The 23,442-nt window shown below is 39.2% G+C and overlaps 1 protein-coding gene across 1 annotated transcript in view; it reads left to right on the top strand.

Annotated features, from left to right (window-relative positions):
- nr5a2 (nuclear receptor subfamily 5, group A, member 2) overlaps positions 1-23,442 on the top strand; it is a 54,215-nt gene that overhangs the window by 5,142 nt on the left and 25,631 nt on the right. Inside the window, exons 4-5 of the mRNA XM_022669757.2 lie at positions 1,359-1,500; positions 5,132-5,823. Of these exons, the coding sequence (XP_022525478.1) occupies positions 1,359-1,500; positions 5,132-5,823 (834 nt within the window). The remainder of the gene's footprint in view (positions 1-1,358; positions 1,501-5,131; positions 5,824-23,442) is intronic.

The following is a 23,442-nucleotide window of genomic DNA, read 5'->3' as shown; positions in this document are numbered from 1 at the left end:
ATTGTCAGTGACTTTGGGCTGTGAAGTCAAAATTTGTAGACAGTTTTGAAGCATTGCATAGAGAAATGCAGAGCCGCATTCTGTTTGAGTGTGTGAACGAGTGTGTGTGTGTGTGTGTGTGTGTGTGTGAGAGAGAGAGACAGAGAGAGAGACAGAGACAGAGTTCTATGCAATATTGATCATTTCAGATCAAAATGGGGCAGGTTTAACAACTCTCCCTATGGTGTTGCTCTAGAATAAGTTAATGCTTTTTCCCGTTTGATTCTCTCCTGCTCTGAAAATAAATTCCACTCTGTTGCAGATAGAAGCTTGTAATTCAGCCACTGTAAATTATGGATATTATTTATTGGATTTTTGCACTTATGTCTAATGTATGAAAAAGGAGAACTCAGGAGATGGTGGAGACACTATGTATATTATACATTTTTTAGATATCTCCACGTCTACAGAGCTAAAAGTAATTTGGCTCCAGTTAGACAAATTTCAGATATAGGATTTTGAAATAGATATATATTTATTAATGTTTATTGGAATTGCACAAATATATATATATATATATATATATATATATATATATATATAGCTTTTATGAATGTGTTGTTTGCTAAAAAAAATATAAATATAGATTTTTTTCACTTAAATACTAACTTTTAGATTTCATGTCTTGGTGTAGTTAGCATATGGGACACAAAATACAGTTAAAAACATATATAATAATATGCATTTAATTTTGGGCACATCTTGGACGCATCTATTAAACCTATAGGTGTAAAAAAAACTGATTATATTTTATAACACTGTTTTTGTACTGAAAGTATTTTGTATTTTACTTTTATTTTAACTCTCCTCCCGCTAAAAAGATGAGCTGTAGGTTTAAAAATATATGAATTGTGGAATAGTTATGACAGTTAACACTAACCGCAGATATGTCCAGTTCCTGCAGAGAGTTGTTTAAGGGATATCTCACATTTGATGCCTTTTGACTTTGTTCTTGTTTATTCATGTCAGCGCATGTATATGCACATGTCAATTTGTGTGTGTGTGTATGTGTGTTCATGTCCATGTTTGTGTTTATACAAGTAAGCATTAGCTGGTGAGCATTTGTTGGCCCCTGGCTCTCTTTTCATGTGCATCAGCTTGTGTGGCCTTGAGTGTGTTTTCCCCCTTATTCCTGAGTAAATGAAAATGAATGTGTGTCTGTGTGTGTGTGTGTGTGTGTGTGTGTGTGTGTGTGAGAGAGAGAGAGAGAGAGAGAGAGTGAGAGTGAGAGTGTGTGTGTTGCTTGTCTGTGGCTGAATAGCACATTAACAAATGCCGAGGGTCAGGTGTTTGACATCTTCATTCATCCTCCTCGGCAGGGCTTCTTCAAGCGCACGGTGCAAAACAACAAACGCTACACGTGTATCGAGAACCAGAGCTGTCAGATAGACAAAACCCAGCGCAAACGCTGCCCCTACTGCCGCTTCCAGAAGTGCCTGAACGTCGGCATGAAGCTGGAAGGTAAGAAAGCCACTTGGTTTCTCTTCTAGGCTCTGCTCCCTGTTGTAACCTGAGACAAAAACAAATTCACTATGAGCTGCTCATGGCAGAGCTTTAACGGGCCAGCTTGCCTCAGACCATTTTGAAACGCGCAGACAAGTGTCTAAAAGTATAAGCCTCTCTTTGACTTGAGAGTCTTTTTCTGTTAATATGTAAAATCAGGACTCCAATGACTATTAATTGTGTAATTGCCGGAGGGCAGAATGTCCAGTGATGTCATCTTTAAAGGTAGCCGCTTTGATTTGCGGGCCTTTTCTAGCAGCGGGTTCTTAGGCCCTCCAGCATCGTGTCAGAGATGTCCAGAGAAATGAGAGCTAGGCAGCACTCAGACCCACGGTCTGGCAGTGCAGGCTTATTGCAACATTTCTCAAACCTTTTACAGTGAATCTACAGACTGATCTGACAAAAAAGAAATTGGAGGGGAAATTTTCAGTGAATTCCAATCTGAATTAATGCTTCATGTAAAGATAAAGTACATTTCATTAATTGTATCCTAACAAAAAGAAAACAAAAAGTTATTATTATACAGGTTAGTAGTTTTTTTTTTTTTTAACAATAGTTCAATATAAAAACATTCAGACTACACTGTACCTTATATAACTTTTCCACTGTTACAAGAGAGAGAAGAATAAGGCTAAAATACACTTCATAAGATACACTTCAAACTCAAATAACCACATATTTACAATTTCTTACTTTTGGAACAAATTAGTTTTTCTTTTTTTATTTATTTATTCTTTACTAAAATACATAACACATGTTTCTTCATTCATGAAGACACTTAAAATAACATACAATAGAAAATAGATAAAGAAAATAACTGATTTCTTCCAAAAATATTTGATATATGGTTATTTACTGGAAGGTCTTAGTTGTGAATGCAAGAGGGTCATATATATTATAGACTAGACCTAAACAATGCCATGCAGACACACTGCTGTTTTGTTTGTTTAATAAAAATGTGCTATGAGTATTATCTGACTATGTTATTTCTGATAATTTGTAGTGTTTAATCAGGCAAGGATTATTTCAGGCACGTTTTGGTCATATCTGCCCAACACAGATAGATGTACTTCCATGTCCCCACAAAAGTCTCATTATCATTACTGATAAGTAATGGCGACTTTTTGTCCTAGCTGAGCATAACGTCTCAGAATATACAGAATGCCTCCTGGGTGAGAGTCCTTGTGTTGTGTTGTGTTGTGTCTTCCTGTGGATTATCTTGCATGCTCCCCTTGCATGATTTTGCATGATCCTTGATTTTGGTCTTAGCTAGAGATTAAGGATGCGATGCAGAGGCTTTGTTTACCATCGAACTATCGCAGGCGAGAAAGTTAAAGAAGTAGAATAGGCGAGAACGAGAGTTTATTCATTCCATTTGTGAGCAATGTTGTGCACAGCGAAGCGTAAAATGATTTCAAATTCATCAAACGTCTGTTACCCATATTAAGTACCTTCATGAATCAAAGCATCTCACAACACGCGAGAATGGATATTCAAAACGAGCCCTGGCTCTCGCGCCCGGCACTTTGTCATTTTTGGAGTGAGAACCGGCCCGGGTATCTCGCCTTTTGGCGGCCCGCGCGGAGAAGCGGTTTGCTGTCCCATTACTTATGCATAGGTATCATAGCTATTCATGTGTGTGCGTGGAATAGCGCGCTTTCCAAGTAGGGCTCCAGCAGACATGACAAACAGTGTGTCAGGAGCTGGCCTGGGGAGGCATTCATATGCCCGTGATAGGACAGCCATCCTCGCCCAAGCAACACTTAATATTCCTGTATATTAAACATACATAAATCAGCCAATAAGCAGAGGCGCACACTAGCTTGCCTCCACACTAGTCTGCTTGTACTAAGACTTGTCTGAGGATATACAGAGCGCACACACAAACACACACACACACACACATACATACATACAAATAAGCAAGCGAGTGCAACCTAACATAAAATACACACAAACAGACACACGCATAGGTTCATGGGGGTCTGTAAACATGTGTTCATACACCCCTCTACACTGACTGATAAACTGAACTACTAAAGGTTCATGGGGATCTGTAGCTCCATAAACAGGCAAATACCACCAGTGCACACAAAAGAGAGGACCTTTTACTCCCCCCTACTTTCTTAGGGCAAGGAAATCAGTATGACATGCATGTAAATAAGCTTGTTTAATTAGACACTGAATGAAAAAAAACAGAAAAAGAGAGGTAGAGGTTCAGTGGGGGAAGGTTAAGGAAGAGGGGGGCACAGAAGGAAGAATCATGCATTCCTGATTCCTGAGTCCCTCTCTGGTCCACATCTAATTGTGATTTCCCAAAAGGGTCGACTATTAGGTTCCAGCTCATTAATTACCGCGTTACTCAGAATCATTAATACTTAAAGTTGCTACAATAATAATGTATAATAGATAGATTGGGATTTTTAAAAGTCATATGAATGCTTGAAACATAGAAAAATGCCTCTCCTGGCCCGGGGATTCGAGGTTGTCGAGGCGTCATGGGGCTGTCGGCAGGGTCGCAGCGAAATATCCCTCTCACCAGTGGTGTCGGCTCTCACTTGGCAGCAGCAGCTCCGTCAGATCGGACGCATAGTGACACACACATTCACACAGACACACGCAGATATATGCAGGCTAGCTCACACACACACACACACCGCTGTGACAGGGACCATTAAAATCACTCCCAAGGCAGCTGTTGGACTCTGCTTTTTTTCTTTTAATTGTTGTATTCATTTCATTTTCTTCTGCTCCAATGTGTGTGTGTTCTGGTTATTAGAGGGCTGATCTAACGAGTGAGCTCACGCTGCTCAGGTCCTGGTGTGTGTCTGCGCGTGTGTCATGTGTTTATGTGCCTGGTGTGTGCGCCTCTGTGTCTGTACGTGAAAGGAGGATGTTGGATCCTCCAGCCATCCACCTGCCGACAGTATGGGGCATAAAAGAGAAATAATTAAGCATAAATAATTAACATGTGGTCCAGCTGACTGAAGTGGAGTGTACAGCCCCATAGCAGAGATCAGAGCTCCGCTGGGCTGCGGTTCTGCCTTCATTTATTTACCATAATGAGTAGACTGTCTGACTTTGGCTGCATTCAGTTTGAATTCATATTTTTGTAGCATGTGATCCAAGCTATTTTTGTCATTATGAACAAATTGTGTCGCGCAGCATAAGGGACACAATTGAATAGTTTTGAATGTGTCATTATCTAGATATGTTGCAATGCAGACTGTAGCACCTAGATTGTAAAGTTCTTTCACTCTGGTAGTGAATGAAATTGATTGCCTCAAGTCAATAAGTAACTACCCTATAAAACTGCACAACCAAGTTACACCTCTGTGAGCAGATTGTGGGAGCAGAAGATGAGGGAACACAAAACCTGCCAGCATCCTGAAACAGTTAGAGTTACACAAATTAATATAAATTAGCTATCGTTATTGATTTCCTCTATATTCATTCCCATTTTTTGTTATTAAATGACATTCATTTAATACTAGCCTTTAGATTTTCTATTAAATTATCTATTAAGTGTATACGTTGTATGTTTATTAAAATGTATTTAATCTATTCTCTCTTTTTTGACATGCACTAGCTGTGAGGGCTGACCGCATGCGAGGAGGCCGCAACAAGTTTGGCCCCATGTACAAGCGTGACCGAGCGCTGAAGCAGCAGAAGAAGGCCCTAATACGAGCTAACGGCCTGAAGCTGGAGGCCATGACGCAAGCCATGCAGACAGTGCCGGCCGACCTCACCATCTCCTCCGCCATTCAGAACATTCACTCAGCCTCTAAAGGGCTCCCGCTCAGCCACCATCACCACCACCACCACCATCACCACCACAGCTCGTCCAGTGCCGGCCTGCCACCCACAGACTATGACCGAAGCCCCTTCGTCACCTCCCCGGTCAGTATGGCCATGCCCCCCCATGCCGGAGGCCTGCAGGGCTACCAGGCTTACGGCCACTTCCAGAGCCGCACCATCAAATCCGAATACCCCGACCCCTACACGAGCTCGCCCGAATCGCTCATGGGCTACCCCTATGTAGAGGCATACACCGGGGGCTCACCGCCCAGCTTCCCCCACCTAGTGGTTGAACTGCTCAAGTGCGAGCCCGACGAGCCCCAGGTGCAGGCCAAGATCCTGGCCTACCTTCAGCAGGAGCAGGCCAGCCGAGGCAAGCATGAAAAACTGAACACTTTCGGCCTCATGTGCAAAATGGCTGACCAGACGCTCTTTTCCATCGTGGAGTGGGCCAGGAGCAGCATCTTTTTCCGTGAACTAAAGGTAAGTCAAATTTTTAAGCTAAGTTTTTTTTTTTTAGCAGAGTGTAATGATGCTGTGAAGTGAACACGGAAATATGGTTGGGTGATCTTGATATGCTTAAGAGACATTACAAAAATGATACAATACAATGTAATACAATGCAAATATTAACAAAGGCTAATGTTAAAGTATGCACATTTGTTTGTTGCAGCAAAAATGCAGCATGCTTTTATATAAAAGTTATATATAAAAAAGTTATATATTTAAAAAATACAGTGAAATAAGTTAATTATAATGGATCTTTATTTGTAATGTTTCTTAAGCATATGTTTCAGAGTAGTGTACATTCTTGAGAGTCTAAAGTATTACATACATGCGTCTCATGCAACCAGGTGGTAACGTGCATAGTACGTATTATATTACAATAATGCATTTGTCATGATGTCATTTTTTTCTTGCATAAAATATAATATATCTGTATGTAAGATATATTGCCCAGCCCTATGGTTGGGTATTCACTTTTAAAATCCAAATACACTAAATTAATTCAGTTCAGGCTCATGTACTCTTTTACCACAGCTCCATTTATCTATTTTTATTTATTACTGATATATTCGCTTTAATTACTGTGCCAAATTGTTAATGTAAGTCAAACACATTTCTATGAATTCTCAGTAATTTTTATATGTACATGTACATGCATTTATCTACTTGTTTGTATAGACATGCATTATAGTATGCATGGCTTGACTTAAATAATACATCATGTGTTTTGTTGTGGCTTTAAATCTTTCATTGCCATGCTGCCCTCTATAATTGCTGTCTGTATCACAAGCTTACGCTTGCAGTTAGGCTTCTTTAAACTTATTTTTAGTTTACTTTTTTTTTTTAAGTTGATTCTTCCACTTAAAGTGCTGAGTGAGTGAGGTGTAAGGTTTTAATGAATTAGTGATCTCTGATCTGTGGCGGTCAGACATACTCTAAGCATGCAGAACTGCTATTACTGACTGACAGACAGACAAACAGATTGGCTGCTCAACATCTTTTGTGTAAAGTATGGAGTTATTATATATACTTTTGTTTTATATGTATGTTTAGATTTAAATTACAGATTTTTTATTGGCTTCTGCAGTTTTCAGAGTTTTTATATCAGTGTTCACTTTAAGCCCCTTCTGAGTTTTTCAGATCTAAATGTCACTGGCTTCATTCTCACTCATTGTGTTTGTGAACCGCTTGCTGATGAGCGCTGTGCCAAATCTGAAAATGAATAATAACTCAAACTCGTCCTGTAAAAATAAGACAATACCTACTCCACTCATGGGAGGAAAAGATTTTTTTGGACACCTGTTTTCTGCAATTTTTTCATCGTCCTTTATTCCTCATTGTCATGTTTGCCTTTTTCTGTGTTTTTGTTCTGACCTGCCTCTGTGTTTTCAATATTTGTCCATTTTTCAAGTAAAAAGTGAAAAATGGTTTCCTCCTGTAGCTTTTTGGATCTGTACTACCAGATTTTCTGTACATTTCCATTTTATTTGTGGCTATTAACTGGAGCAGACAGACTTAGTCCATCAGATGCTCTTCACGTTTGAGATGGTTGTTCAGTTTAGAGTCTTTTATTTGTTTATTATGATGTATAATTGTCATCTTTTTCACAGTGATGTTAACAATAGACCTCTACTACCCATTCCCACACCCTCTGGCACTCAAATGGCCCAGCCTCACTTCAGCTTGGATTAGCATTGTGTTTGGATAATGGCTGTCCATATAATTTATCTTTAATTGTGGCTTCACCTTTTACAGTGGTGGAGCTGAGCACCCCCTTGATGTGGTGACTAGCCCACTTTGCCTCAGCCAGGCTGATTGGTTAGCACACCTCTTGTTTAAAGATACTATGGTGTAGCTGTCGCGTTTGACATTAGTGAATGGCGGACAGCAATAAAACCGTGATTAGCGAGGCTCACGTTTAGTGAGATGCCCTCAGTAAATCGCGCTCATAAAAAAAAAAATTAAAACAAATTTAAACAGCTAGAGCTGGCAGCTCTGCTATGTTCTCAGACCCGCTACTGACATTAATTAGTGGATACTTGTACAGTTATTGTTGAGCAGAAAGCTTTGTGATGCTTATAGACGCTTAAGCCTGTGTAAGGGGATCCCTCCCAGTTTCAACAGGCTATGTTTAGCAATAGCTTTAGTGAGGCAGGGAATACATGAACAGAGCAGCTAACAGAATTTTTTTTTTTTATTCTATTACATTTGTTTTTCTCGATTTATATAGTGCTTATCATAAATATCGTTACATATCATTTATAAAAGATATAAAAAATATGATATCGTAATATCGCACCTGCTGTACAAATTACCGCTTGTGTGTGATTTAAGTCCAAAAATTATGCATACTGTTAGTTTGTTTGGAAATGTGTGTGGTTTGGCAGATTATTTCTTGGAAGCATCTTAATTAAAAGAGCAGCATATCAACTTATCATGTTATCTCACATAACATAATCCAGTGCAGTTTATGCAGTTAATGAAATACCACGCAAAGAGAAAAAATATCTTACATTTATTGTTAAAATATTATTAGATTAAATATGTGTATATATGTGCTATTCAAATATACAACATGTTGTTTTTTTGTAATGTTGTGTTTTATGTAAATACAGTTTTTTAACATTACATTTTAAAACATTTTCTCATTTTTTTCTGTATATCCTGTATATTTCCCTTTAGTATACCAAGTTTTTTTTTGGCATATTGCGCAACCCTAATATCAATATACATATAAAGGAGTTAATTGGTTTCTTAAGACTTTTATTCTGTTTGTAAGAAAAAGTGCTTTCTCCTTGTAAATGCTTTCTGCATTTACTATGCTGTAACACAACAAAAGCTGTACAGGGTCACAGACTGTGTACATTGGTATGTTTGTGTCACTAGTGACATGTTAGAAACTCAAACAGATTGACTGGACAGTCACACACACCTGCTCAACGTGACCTTTCAACTTGTGGCACCACACACGCCACACGCAGTGGAATAGTAGGCGCCACCATTGGGCATTTGAGGGAAAAAAATCTGTCATTATCTTTTGTTTATACGCAATGCTTAATGTTCTCCTGAGCATGCTAACAACAAAGCCACAGGTAGCGTTTAATAAACAGAGGAAATGCAAGTGAATATGAGACTTGTCAGAGGATCCAGGGGCTGCAAGGTGACTATAAATACACCTTCATCTGCGACACTATTATTAGTCTCGTAAGAACAAAAGAATTTCTGTGGTAATAGAGCCGAGTGTGAAACGTCTGCCAAGTGTTTAAAGATTTAGTTTCCATAAGTTGGACTTAGTTACTGCATTTATAAATATTTAGCCATGATGGGATCTCTAAAGAGAGCTCCCTATTGCGTTCAAATGAATAAAAGAGAAAGAGTGAGAGAAACATTCCAGTGGCTATTTCTCACACCTTGGACAAGAGTTAAGGGCTTTAAAAAATAATAAAACATAAAATAAAAAAGCAGAGTGAGGCTGCACTAATGTGTGGGCTTGGCAATAAGATTGTAAGGCATGTTATTCTGACTTTAGTATTGGCCTGACACGATAACCTAACCGTTTTTTTTGGAAAATACATTTTTGCGATAAATTATATTGACAATCTAATATATAGTGATAATACATTCGTAAAATAATTCACTTTAATGCAGCATTTTTTAAGTGTTAAAAACAAACCAATTTAGCCTACTATCTCAATCATGTTAATTGTCATCTTGCTAAGTAAACAAAATATTCAGGTCAGCAGAAATTATTTGATTTCTCTAATTTGTATCTGATAATTAGATAACATAATTGTTGTGACAGGCCAAAATTTTGCATCTGATTTGCTGTGCTGGTGTTGAAATGCCTCTGTTTACAGTTCTGAAACTTTCCGTTAGAGACGGTGAGTCCTGATTGGCATCTTCAGATATTCTGGCTTTTTTTCTGATAGTTAGTGCAGAGGTATTTTAGGTTGAACTTTTGTAAGCTGAATGCCTGTTTATAGTTAGTTTAAACATCTCTATATCATTTGTAATTTTTAAATAAGCTAACATTACCATTTCTGTGCTTACATGCTGCTTTTGGTAAAACACAGTTTAAACCGTGTGCATTGGATTGTGTGTCTTTGTATTCCCTTCTGGATAAAATGCGACTAGAGAGGAAATGTACTGTGATCTTGTGAATAATCTGACATGAAAAAAGTCATGTGACAGGAACTAGTATGATGTGGTTGTGATTTATTTTATTTTTTACCAGAACTGATTGGCAGTGGCTGGCTAGAATTGTCAGCACAAATAGAGAGTCATGGTTATTACCTCCCACTGCACTGTCCACTGTGGGTGGGAATACCTTATATAACATATTCCGAATACACTCGTGACATTGTGGATCGAGGAATGTTATATCCATATGACATTCACTATCAGGCCTTGGTTGTGCTTAACAATTCATCATCTTGCCATGAGCACACTGGCCAGTGTTCAGCCTCACTTATAAGATAATACTTTACAACTTATGCAGGCCTGGGCGTGGAAATCCAAGCCGTACTTTGAATTTATTTACTGCTATACTGCTTTTGACATGTCAGTGTATGCGCAGAAAAGTCTATTTACTTTAACTTATTACTATTAACTTTACCGTTTCTGGTCTTACAGGGGTAAAACTATTGTATCTCACAATATAAAAAACGCTTTCCAGGTATGATCGCACATTTAGTACAGGAATTTTAATTCAGAATTTGCACCATTGAGGAAAGTGTACTGTGCCACTAAGGACATTAACATACCTGTTCAGGATGCTTTTTCTAGTAGTGTCAAGTTACTAAACTACATATTATTATGTGATCCTGTTCCTCACTGTTTCTTATATCTTTCTACTAATTCAAGTTTGGCTGCTAGTGTGTGTGTGTGTATGTGCACATGTAATGGCTTGTGGAGTGTCATGGTTGGGGCGTGCGCTGGACATGGGGAGGTGGGGGAAACAGATGCAGTCTTCCCCTGCTGGCTGTCCCGTCTCAGGACTGCTGCGTGCCTCTCTTCTCCTGGCTCTGTCGTTAGTGCAGAGACGTGGAGAGTGATTCACGTCCACAGAGATCACTCTGTTCATTGTGAACGCCATGCCATTGTTCAGCCGGGTAGGATGCGTGCGGTGCAGTTTTCCTCACTACACAATAGGACCAAAATACACAGATTCACCCCACTTTTTATTATTCTTCTGAGTATATGTGTCCCTCCTTTTTCACGGTAAACTTTAACACCGAGGGCGTACATCGCAGCGTAAATGAACTTGCGGTGTTCTGTTGCGACCCTGTCCATATATTTAGTCCTCTGAGCTGATAAGTCACCTGCACCGAGCTTACAATGTCTTGACATGTGGCACCAAAATTTATTTTTGTCCTTTCATGGCTGCTCGGGGGCAGTTCGGCAAAGTTCTCCTCTCTTTTATTTCCCTCTACAGCCAAGAGAATGACAATACCAGGCCTGCCATTAAGCCATGCAGCACTGTATTAGAGCCTTGTTCTCCAGTCTGCACCCAGCCGCGAGGCTCATGCTTATTGAAATAGCAGCTGGAGAAGAGAGAGAGAGAGGGGAGAGGAGAACTTGAAGTTCCAGGTCTCGTTGTCTGTCGACCTAATTGTGTCCCAGTCAGTGACCCTTATATTTTTTTTTCTTCAGAGTGGAGTCTCATCTAACAGTCTCATCTGTGACCACTCTCTGTAAACTCTTAATTTATTACAACCAATTAGCCTGTTTGCAGTTAAAACATTTAAAGCCTTGAAATTAAACACTGCACTGCAATTAAACACACTGCAGTGCCTTACTCTAATAGTATATAGTATTTAGTGTTGTTTTGATTTATATATTTACTCATATTTTGTCTGTTTACTGTGTACCTTTTAATGCAATTTAAATTATTTTCAGAAGACTCACTTTTAGTTCTTCATTGAAATTTCTCCACATCAAAAAAGCTCAATCCTAGAAACTGGAGGAAGTTCTGCCTCTTACCATTCAGGTCATCACAAACACATTCAGTGATGCTGAAGTCTATGTTGAAGGATTCTGGGATGGTCAACCCATTGTTTTGACAATAGCTGCAGCTTCAGCAGCTTGGTTTCTTAGATGTTCTTTTTTTTTTTTGTCTGGAAGCCTTTTTTTTTCGAAAGAGATTCCTGGTCAGCTCCACATCTTTTCACACTCATAGTGTTGAGTCATCTTCTGAGAGTGGAAAGGTGGAAGGTTTTAGATTTGAGCCAAGAGTGGAGCTTGATTTTCTCTACTCTGTAAATGATTAAAACTGTGCTATTTGTGTGGTAGGGGGTTATTTTTTGTGTATGGGGTCTTTCAGAGTTGATCAGTGTTTTGGTGTTTACTTGAATTCTTTATATATACTATATTTATATATGTACTTAAAAAAATAACTTTGTGACAATTTCCAGTGTTTTGTTTATTAATAGATGCAAACTTCACTGTGTATTTCAAAAAAACACACATAGGAATATTTTTTTTTTTTTAGTATATGATGTATGTGATTGAAATATTTAGCTAATTACATATGAACTTAAGATAGAACCAGTACATAAGAATTCTAACCCAGTAGTTATAGTATTTCAGTAATAAACACCAAAATAGGCCAAGTTAGAAAAAAAGGGTTGCCATATCTTGTGATATATGCCCCCAAGCTTTCATCCTTTACAACCTCAACAAAGTTAAAATCTCAAATCCAGTGAGTAAATGCAGGATGATTTAGTTTTTTTTCCAGTTAAATGAGAGAAAACTCCTGGCTATCAGCATCACAAATGCTACAGAAGCTTAAGTTTGAGCAATCATAGTCTGATTCAGTTAATTCTCCAGGTGCACCTGCTCATCAACACAGAGAGTGACAGCACTCGCCTCCTTTTTTTTTTTTTTTTTTTGGCATCATGTTTTCTGCCATTTTTGACTTTTGTTTTGACTGAAGCACACAGAGAGTTCACATTGGCAGATCGCTGTATGATTTCACTCTCCATTAATATTACATGAATTTACTTTTATAAAATTCACAGCATCCCCCTACAGCTTTTTTTTTCTTTTTTTTTTATCTGACAGTCCAATTTCAGGGGAGCGGGTTAGAGACTGTAATTTCCAAGTGAGCTCGTATCTACAGGAATTAATAAGGCGTTGCGGATGTGATCTGTGAACTTGAAGGCGATTTATACCACCCCCGTCCACTCGACACCCTCACACACACACATACACCACATGCACACGCGCAAACATAAACCCTCCCCCTCCTCCCTCCACCCCCCTCTTTCTCTCCATCTCAGCCTCCACCCAGATCGGCCGTATCTGTCCAGTAGCAGCGTGCCGTCCTGCTCCGGGTCAGCCGGGGTTGCTCCCTGACAAACGGCCGAGAGCTCACGGCTGCCGACCGGGCCACAGATTTGTAACTGTGTCCCTGGTCCATTGCATTTGAATTATTCCACCCGGGCCTTGTGTTGCTTTACATTACCGTGTAAGTATAAGAGCCCGGGGGGAGGAGAAGGGGGCCAGCGGGGAAGGATGGGACGCTCGGGGAGGGTATAAGTGGAGGTGGGGGAGGGAGGAGATGAACAAGGCCCTGCGAGCGGCACCAAGGGCAGGGGTGCATGGTGAAGGACAGGGGGGGAAACAGGTGGGAGGTTAATGGCCCCTGGACCAGATCCACCAGCCGCTCAGACTTGATATATGGGCTTTGGGCCTGGTGCGGGCGTAGGCTTTCAAAGATATATTATTTCATTTGAGGAGCAGCATTCTCGTCCCCGCATTTGTCCACTGATAGATGATATCCCCCCGCTCACCAGCAGCCACAATTGGAGATGGCGTGTGAGTTTTTGTAAGGCCAGCTCCTGTACATATTTTCTCTCTCTCTCTCTGTCTCTCTCTCTGTCTCTCTCTCTGTCTTTTTCAGCCTATTGAACTCTCTCACTCTCCTCTCAGCTAAAGGCTTTTGGGCATACAGTTGCAATTTCACTGTTAGCAATATCTGTTAGATAAGGAGATATGGGGAGCAAGAGTGGGGTCACAGAGGCCTCTTTTCATTCATAAATTATGTAAAAAATAGACAGGATTGTTATGTATTCTGGAGCAGTGCACTGCTTTGGTAGTTTATAAATATTGCAGTGTAAGGTGTATATATTTTTGCCCCTATTGACTTCACACTCAAAAAATAGACCGTAGAAATTTTAATTCCTTAAACTGTATTATTGCATAGTATTCAGTTATCAGTCTCAATCGATATAGTAAATATGCTAATGCTATCTAATTCAAGCTAGTACGTAAATTACAAATGTTACAGATTAAAGTATAGATCACTTTAACCTATGGGAGTTTAAGAAACAAAACTAATCATATTAATAACCTACTCATTTTTGTTTCGCCTTTGTTCATTACTATAGCCTCTACACTGTATCTGTATCTGTTTTGACTGTTGTGGCCAACTGTGGCATGCTTGTCTCTGCAACGCAGTGTCCCCTCTTCGGCAGCTGAGGTCAGCTAAGCAGTCTTGCTCTATCCCCAAAAAGCCGCCCCAATGCCCCAGAGATGTTGCTGGGCTAAGGAAGGAAGTGTGCGCACTTGTTAAAAGGAAAGATTTAGGGTCCGAAAGTCCCTGCAGGGCTGGCCGAGGGGCTCTAGGGAGGGGCAGCAGCAGGCGGACGGGGTTCTGCTCATCCACTTGTTGCTTTGATGAGGGATAAAAGCCTGTCATGAAGTCCATGTTCCTGCAGAAGAGCTGATAGACTCATCCAGATCCCCCTTTCCTTCATACTGTGAGCTTACTCCCATTCAGATGTGGTTTAGGTTCTTTTTTTAACCCTTCCTTTATGGCTTTTTTTGCTTGACGAGGGGACGGGAAGGAGACAGGGAGCAATGCATCTTCTCTTGGTACTCTTAAAGAAAGAACCTTGCAAATACAAATGCTTTATTTTTAAGCAGGAATCCTTAAGACTTTTTTTAAATCAAACACAGTAGTATTAGTAGTAAATATTTGCAAAGCCAGATATATTTGTTGTAGAACAGAGTGATTTTTTTCACATTTGTTCACATCTTTTAGACAGCTTTTGCTGGTTAGTTAATGAATCACAATGCTGCTAATGGCTGATACACTGATACAAGAGCTACTGTGAACATGTGAAGATATTATGGGCAAATGCAGGTTTTACTCTTTCTGTTCTTCCACGCATTATTAAACCAATGAAACACAATTCAAAATAAATGTTAAGGTAAAAATAATTTCCAGATGCATCCACTTTAAAAGAAGAATGCACCACAGTGCACGTTTTTAAAGTGATCTTTTGCACCAGAGATTTGACCAAGACGGTCAATTTAATTTAATTTTGATTTAAGCTCATTTAATTAGTTGTGTTGAATAATTGTAAAGAAGTGTCTTTATCCAATGACAGCCATAATGCTGTTAATGTGTTTGTTTCCCCAGAGTTGTAGTGCATTAAATATAAGTATGGCAATGTAATGAAATTGCTACAATGTGTAATGTTTTCTTTACAGTTTACAGTTTGTGACACCAGGAATGCAAATGTCACTCATGCTGTAGTTGTTTTTGCCACCCTCTCCTTCCACTCGAATATCTCCTGACATACGACACACTAACGTGGGCTAGATTTATGAAGCCCCTATAAGTTTACACCTGTTCTTACTGATGGGTTTAAAAATGAAGCCATAAAACAGAGAAGAAAAGTACAGTTTAAGTGTGAAGAATTTTAGCACTAGGGACTGGTGCTTTATGTAAAACAGACAGTTTTCGTTAAAGTTCCTTTTTCCCCTTTTAGCTAAAAAAAAAACCTCTGGGCAAAAAATGGAATTTATTGGTTCAGCCCTGGTTGTTCTTTTTAGTAGACGCACTTAAATGTGGCAGGTTTCTTTACTTTAGCTAAGTGGAGTCACACTCGTTCTCTAATGTTCTCGCTTGCAGCTTAATTATCTGCTTGTAATGGGTGTGGGTCTGAGGTTGACAGCCTGTGCCTGCCGCCTCCCTCTATCTGTCAGCAGTTGTCTTCGATGTCTATTTTTGCCGCTTCTTTTCAGCCATCTATTCTGGACGCGCTGAAAGGGTCCAAAGACAATACATGAGCATGCTAGTCAGAAAGACAGGCAGCGCTGCAGTTTAAGCTTACACTTATATTTAACCGGTGTGTGGGCTCTGATTGGTGTGCTGCTGAACACCATGTGAGTTTCAGCTGCGCAACATTACGCTCGGTTTAGGACGAGGCTGTAAGTGCTTGGACCATGAAGAAGGGAGGACGTAGCCACCTGTTCGTTACGCAGCTCTAAATTGCTGCTTCTTTCAGAGCTACTTCGTCTCAGCCTCTTTAGGTCAAACCTGGCAGGCTGGCACAGCCCTTTGCTAAGCGTTTCCATACACATTACATATGACAGCAGGACTCCTTTTCTATTGCTATTACAATAGCATTCTTTCTCTATTGCGAACTTTCAGGAAAGATGAAAAGAGCAGAACGATGTGAAGGAGCCAAATATGTAAAACTCACAGCTCACAGATGCTTAGAGCATGGCAAGCAAGTGATGTGTTGACAGTGGCTTTAAAGTTTGACAGGAGCATTGCAATGCTGTCATGATTCAAATGGCAAGGCGAGCTGCGTTAAACTAACGCCAAACCCTACAGGCCGTACCCTTCGCTGTCTGTAACAATCACAACTGTGTGAGCAGGTTGTGGACTTTTTAGTACCCTCTTTACTTAATGTTCAGATGAATCAGAAGGGAAGGGAAGGGAAGTCTGCAGCTGCACAAGTGCTTTTCCTGACACTCATTACAATAAATTTCACATTACATGCTTTTTGGCTCGCGCTCAGCATCATAGTCAGCCCCCTAATTTTAAATGGGTGCCTATGATACTGATTCATTCAAATAAAAACTGCAGACGTTCATGGATGTGCATTGTAATTTAGATAGATATAGACAGATTGTATTGGGTAATTGGTCACAATTTTTTGTTTCTATTAGCTGGCAGGGTCTTTGTAAAAGTTTAAACATGCAGCAGTACGCATGGTTGAACAGAGAATAGTTAACATAAGCTAAACGAGAATGAGAAAATAGAGAAGTGTTTTAGAATTGTTGTAGTAAGTTAATTTACTTTTACAAAAAGTTATTATAAAAAATTAAATAGAGCAAAAACATGCCATATTAGTGTTCATGTAGTTTTAAACGACTTTTTGACTTTAACTGCTAAACAATTAACATAATAAAATATCTGAAAATACCTTTTGTTTTTACTATTTGAGGTATAGAAATGCTTATATCAGCCAAAACATCAGCAACACTGACAGGTTAAATGAAGTGATTATATTCAACTAAAGTGTCATCAAGGGGTCAGATCTACATGTTAGGCAGCAAGTGAAAAGTCAGTTCTTACTCATGTTGAAGTTGATGTGTTGAAAGCAGGAAGTGTATGAGATACATTGACAAAAGCTAGATTGTGAGGGCTAGATGATTCTACATATAGCCAGGTCACCTTTAAACATCAGGAAGGTCTTGAGTTTTCCCTATATGCAGAGGTCAGTTCCAACATAAAAGCGCTCCAACAAAGGACAGTAATGGTGAACCAGTGACAGAATGATTGGCACCTGAGACTTACTGATGCAACCCCTGGTCTTGATTACAGAATGACACCGCAGGATAACTTTAGAGGTCTAGTGATCAGTATTTAATTAGAAGTTCATGCATCAAATGGTCTAAACGACTGTGGTAGCACAAGCTACACAGAAATAGACAGGTGGTGTTTTATAGCATATAAAACATAATTAAATGTACAGTGCTAACATATTGTAAAGTAGTGGTGGTTTAGGTTAGGTTTGGTTCAGTTAGGACCACTATTATTAAAAAGAGGCTCCATCATATCACTGATGTTAGTTGGTTAGTATTCCACAGGATATCGGCATGCAGCCCAACACTGCATGCATAAAGCCACTCACGCATGCCTGCTCCTGTCCAGCTGAATAATACAGGAGTCCGCACCCATTCCCCTCTCTGAGCCAATCAACAGTCATTTCCTCCTGTCCATCAAGTTGTCACACAAAAGAAATAAATATTGACAGCCATTGCCAATAAAGACTCCCATAAATTGTAAAATCGAGGGTGGAGAAAACAGTACAAGGGGAAATAAAATCAAATAAAAATGCGGCAGTCATTCCAGAGGTGGGGAATGCGTGTGTGTTTGTGTGAGTGTGTGTGCTTATGCACTTGCGTGTTGTAGATTGAGCACCGGTGGCGGATCGATATTCAGTCGACGCGCAGTGCAGAACTCATTTTGGATTTGGAAAGCATTATTTTCTCACTGTGTGCTTTGTTTTGGGGTGGGGTGAAAAGGAATTGTGTGTGTGTGTGTTTGGAGGGGGGGGGGGTGTACTTCAGGGATCTCTTGCTCCCTTGACTTCATGTATATTAGGAGACTAATGTTCAACTGAATAATTGATTAGGGCTGCTCTGTTTTTGATAATTAGTTGATAGCTTCTTAGCTTTAAGCTCTTAGATCTGTAGTAAGAGACTGCGAGGCTCCGATTCATTTTCTTGCTTTCTTTTTTTTTTCTTTTTTCAAAACATGTTATGAGCATGTTGCAGAGCAACAGCAGCGCTTAAGAGCTCAAATGGACTGAGCTGTGCTCCTCAATGGCTTATGAGTTGGGAAGAGGAGAGAAAGAGCGAGTTTTTTCTCATAACTTGCTTCCATCCATGCTTTCTCATGATGTTTCTCTTCGCTCTCTCTAGAGTGAACCTAGGTTTTTACTCAAGTAGCTTAAAAAGGAAAGTAAAGGAAGACAAAAAAAAACTCACATTCCGAATGTGTTTTTTTTTTTTTTATTGAAAAAAAAACATAGCTTGCTTTTTGTAGTGATGAACTGTTTCCTTTATTCTAGACTGATTTGTGTGTGTGCAGATAGAAGGTTTGAAGGGTTTTATAATATAATAAAAGGTTGTTCAAATTAAATGATTCTTACTATAAATTAAATAATTGCTAGTCTCATTTCTGCACATTTTATTTTGCATTTAGATTGACTATATTGCATAATTCACTTGTGCCACACTCCAAAAAATATCTGCAGCCAGTTTGCCCGTCTGTGATGTGACCTTGAGAGGCGAGTGAAGCTCCTGGCAGCACAGCACTGAATGAAAGAATGAAGTTTACCAATATTTTGGCCAGTTGTGCAGAGTGGAACATGGCGTGTAAAAAACAACATACTTTTCCCAAACTATTATTAATTATAATTTAATTGCACACTATAGGGTGTAATTGCATTACCATGTTATTATATGACAGTGATATTAAAATTACAGTGCACTAATTGAGTGAGAAATTGAACATTTTCAGTTTACAGTGCAGTATCTGTAATCATGACATTATACAGTATTAAATAAGCGTGAATATGCTGGTTTTATGTCTGTAGGTTTTACTGCAGTACTTTACTGCCATTACCAGTGCATTGGTCACAGGTCAGTAATTTAACCTCCAGTCCTTAAATCCTTGTTTTTGCTGTCGTAGGAGAAAACACACAACTGATCTCAAGTCAGATAATAAACTAGCAGAGCTTACCACCACTGACGTTTTTTTTCTCCCCCTGACGCTATAACCTGAAAGCAGGGGGCTCCAATCAAATGCAGTTAGTTTTACAGGTCAGGGGTCAGACTCAGGGCTCTGTTAATGTGGTCACTGTGGGAACTGATCAATCTCCATTCTTTTGCTCGATCAATGCAGGACCCACACTCAGACAAAACATCCACTGTTAGCCCAGAGGAACCAATCAGGACCCTCCGATTTGCAGCCTAACACAGACTGACTGCCTGTTTCAGGTTCCAGATCAGCACATCTAGGCAACATGAGTGTGAAGGAAGTTCGCAAACAAACTGATTGCGAACAGTTAATATGGTAATACTTATTTATAATACAGTATATGCCATACATAGTACTTCATAATGAGTCCTAAGTTTACGGTACATAATAACTTATAAGTACTTATAGTAACATACAAAGTACAGTATAAGATACAGTACCTTTATAATATCTGTTCATAAGAACTTGTGGGGTGTTATGTCACTATAAGTACTTAGAAAATACAATAAATCTTGTCTTAGCTTATTTTAGTGGATAATTATTTTTTTTTTAAATAACACATGGCAAAGAAAATTGACCACTAAAATAATGATTAGTTGCAGCACCTCTTAGAACATGGGTACATTTTAAAGTAATTTAAAATATCTCCAATAATTTGAGGTGAAACCACTGAAATTAAATGTAGCTTCATCACAAAGCCTTTTAGTCAGCTGAATACTGAAGTTACTTAAGCTAAAGTAAGTTGAGAGAGAGCCAGAGAGAAAGACGGGGAGAGATAGGTGGAGAGAGGAGAGGGAGCAATCCCAGGCTGTTCCCCAGAGGAGTATGTGTATGGAGAAATGTGCCCACAGCGGCTGGTGGCCACCTGCTCAAAGTCCCAGCATGCTTATCACCCAGGGCAGCAGGCGTATGGGAAAGCAGGGGAACAAATAGAGGCCCTGCCATGATAAACAAGCGGGGAGATTTCCACTGGATCAGGGAAAAGAGAGGCCACATGAACCTGGCCACTCTGCTCTGTACCTCTCCGGCTTTAGCCTGAAGCCTCTGGGATGCCCAAAGCGGAGCGTAGAATTTAGCAGCTCCACACACAGTTCGCATCTCCACAGGAGAGTACAGGAAGCTGTTCTTTCCTATATGATGTTTACCATTAAATAAAATTAAAATATTTTTTTGTTTTAAATTAATTTTAATTCTAATGCATTTATCAATGCATATAATTATCAATTATCAATGGATTTTGTGTCCATAACACTGTACCAATGTTTTTTCAAGATTTACTGTCTGGTTTCCTCTAAAAGAACAGAACAGATGGCATTCTTATGGATTCCTGCCTGTAGATGGCTTGTAGCTTTGCTGAAATTCAACTAGAAGTAAACTCCAGCATTAAACCTTTCATTACTAAGTGGATACTGGTTACATAGGGTGTTCCAGCCATCAACAAATTAAAAGATAGGCTTTTCATTGTTTTTCTTATTGTACTCATTATTCACATTGTAGTTAAAAGGACAGCTAGTATTATAGACTAATGGGAATTCTCAAGCAGAGGACAAAATCCACCCTCCATGAAATAATTAATGTGTGTCACCCTGGTGGAAAGGAAGTGTGCGTAACAGCAGATGAACAGATGTCCAGCGAAGACGACTCAAAGCTTTTTCGCTGCCCAACAGGCTCATTGAAGTGACATCAAACCCCACCCGTAGGTTTCCCCACCAGCCACACTGATCCACATCCAAGAAGTCAAAAAGGTTCATGTAGCATTTCTTCTTTTTTCCCCCCATGTCTTTATGTAAATGTCATTTTGGGCCATGTACTCCAAGTCTTTTGTGTTTATGCATATGTGTGTGTGTGTGCGCATGTGTGTGTGTGTGTGTGTGTGTGCGCGTGTTTGAATAAATCATTCATTTCATTCTGTTCATTAAGAGGCATTAAAGAAGATTCTATTAATCTGGTCATTAGGGCACTTCAAAAAAAAGAAGAAAAAAAAACGAAGCTACTTATTAAAAGCAGTTCCAGCTGTGTACCCTCGTTATTCTTTCTTATCCACAGCGCTTAACAATGCTTGTGGCACTCTACCAAAAACATAAGGGGGGAAAGGACGGCCATGTTTGGCAATTTGGACTCTGTTCCATTATCATTGGTCTGGACTTGCAGGCAGTGATGAATAAACATTGCTTTTGGGTATGTGAAGGAGATCTATTTGCACATCATTTACATTTGAAAATCAGGCACACAGAACACACAACATACACATACACGTGCCCAAGCTTAATTACCACATACGTTTATTTTTGTGTTTCCACAATACCTCTTGGTATATCTGGTATATGTGTGGAATTATGTGCAGCTAGGGCTGGGCGATATGGAAAAAAATCTTATTACGATATAGTTTTTCATATCAGCCGATATCGATATGTATCACGATATAAATCAAATCACTTTCTGTTACACTTAAAGGTTTCTATTTTTACTCAGAAGTGACAGAATAAGGGAGTTATGGACAAAATCACTAGCAGGCTCAGAGCCTTGTGGACAGACACTAGGATGTTAACATCTTGCCAGGTGGGTACAGCTTTTAAATTAATTTTAAAAAGGGGACAAATATATAAACTAAAAAATATGTAAGACCCTTTACATTATATGTCTGTTTAATTTAAATTGCAATAACACTTTATTTATTTTTATAAAATTATATTTAATCAAAAGATCATTCCCCTCCCTGAATGCAGGCAACTACATAAAGCAAAATACAAGAGTATATCACAGTGTTCATTTTGACAGGTGATTTTGATACAGTCTTAGTCTTTTCACTAAAATGTATAATAGTTTTAGTTACATTTTAGTCTATCGGATATTATTAGTTTTAGTCAGATTTCAGTCTAGTTTAATTTTGGTCATATAAAAAGTATGTATTACATATGTTTTACTGTTTTTCTATTTTCTATTTGTTGTAATTTTAGATAATTTACTGCTTATGTTTTTTTTTAAATAAGAGCCTTTAGTTTTTTTTTTCATTTAAATTAAGCTAACATTTAAATATTTAAAAAAAAAAGTGGCCTATAATGGAGGTGGGAGGAATAAAGTCAAGTTTCTGAAATGATCCACTTCTACTGCAGTACAGATTTATACTAACATTACTGGCTTTCAGTAGACTAGACTTACATTACTTAAGTGTATTTAAAACTCCAGTTCAGTAACAGCAATGTTTAGCTCAGTTCAAATACAGCTAGACAGATTATATAATCTTCTGTATTTAGTAAAATATCCAGCATAACAGACTCTCTATCTGTTAAAAACTATAAAACACAAAGACAGAGGAGAATGCTGCCCTCAGGGTTTTCTAACAGAAACAGTGAGAGTTAGGAAAAAAGATGGAAAGTGCTTCCTTTCTGTGTGTTTATATACTAACCCCTCACTCGTGCTGAAGTTAACCTTAATTTACACGAAACGTGGATTAACACGGCTAACGTGCGTTACCCATTAGTTTATTAGAATGTAAAAAGCAGTGAAAGCATCTTAGCTAATGATGACAGATTGCACAGATCCCTTTTACACCTAAACATCGCTAACTTTAAACTGGAGACAAGCTAATCTAACTAGCAGCAAACAGAGCAGCGTTTACCTGCCTTCAGAAATCTGAACAAGCTCACCTCTCTAAATATCTTGGAGACGCATGCCTCATATTTAAAAGGTGAGTTTTCCAGTGTAGCGCCGCTGAATAGTATAAATGAAGTTTATCCAGTAAATGGGAGAGAAGGAGCCGCTATGTGAGGAGTTCAGAGTGGAGGGGCTCGGGGGGTGGGGCGGAGGGGGATGGTGGAGAGGGGAGGGGAGGGGTTGTACTGGGCTGAGCAGCAGTTCAGCGTGCTGCCTGATCTCGTGCTGCGCCTTTTCACAACGCTACTTAAACGGGAAATAGAAAATTTAGTTTATCGAATTTCTCGCCCCGACTTATCGCGATATATAGTTTCCTCGATAACTATCGATATCGTTTTATCGCCCAGCACTATGTGCAGCATCGTATTAAA

Source organism: Astyanax mexicanus, chromosome 16 (genome assembly GCF_023375975.1).
Source record: "Astyanax mexicanus isolate ESR-SI-001 chromosome 16, AstMex3_surface, whole genome shotgun sequence".
NCBI classification, from domain to species: domain Eukaryota; kingdom Metazoa; phylum Chordata; class Actinopteri; order Characiformes; family Acestrorhamphidae; genus Astyanax; species Astyanax mexicanus.
Note: the sequence above shows the minus strand (reverse complement) of the source record. Positions and strands in the feature narration are given on the sequence as shown.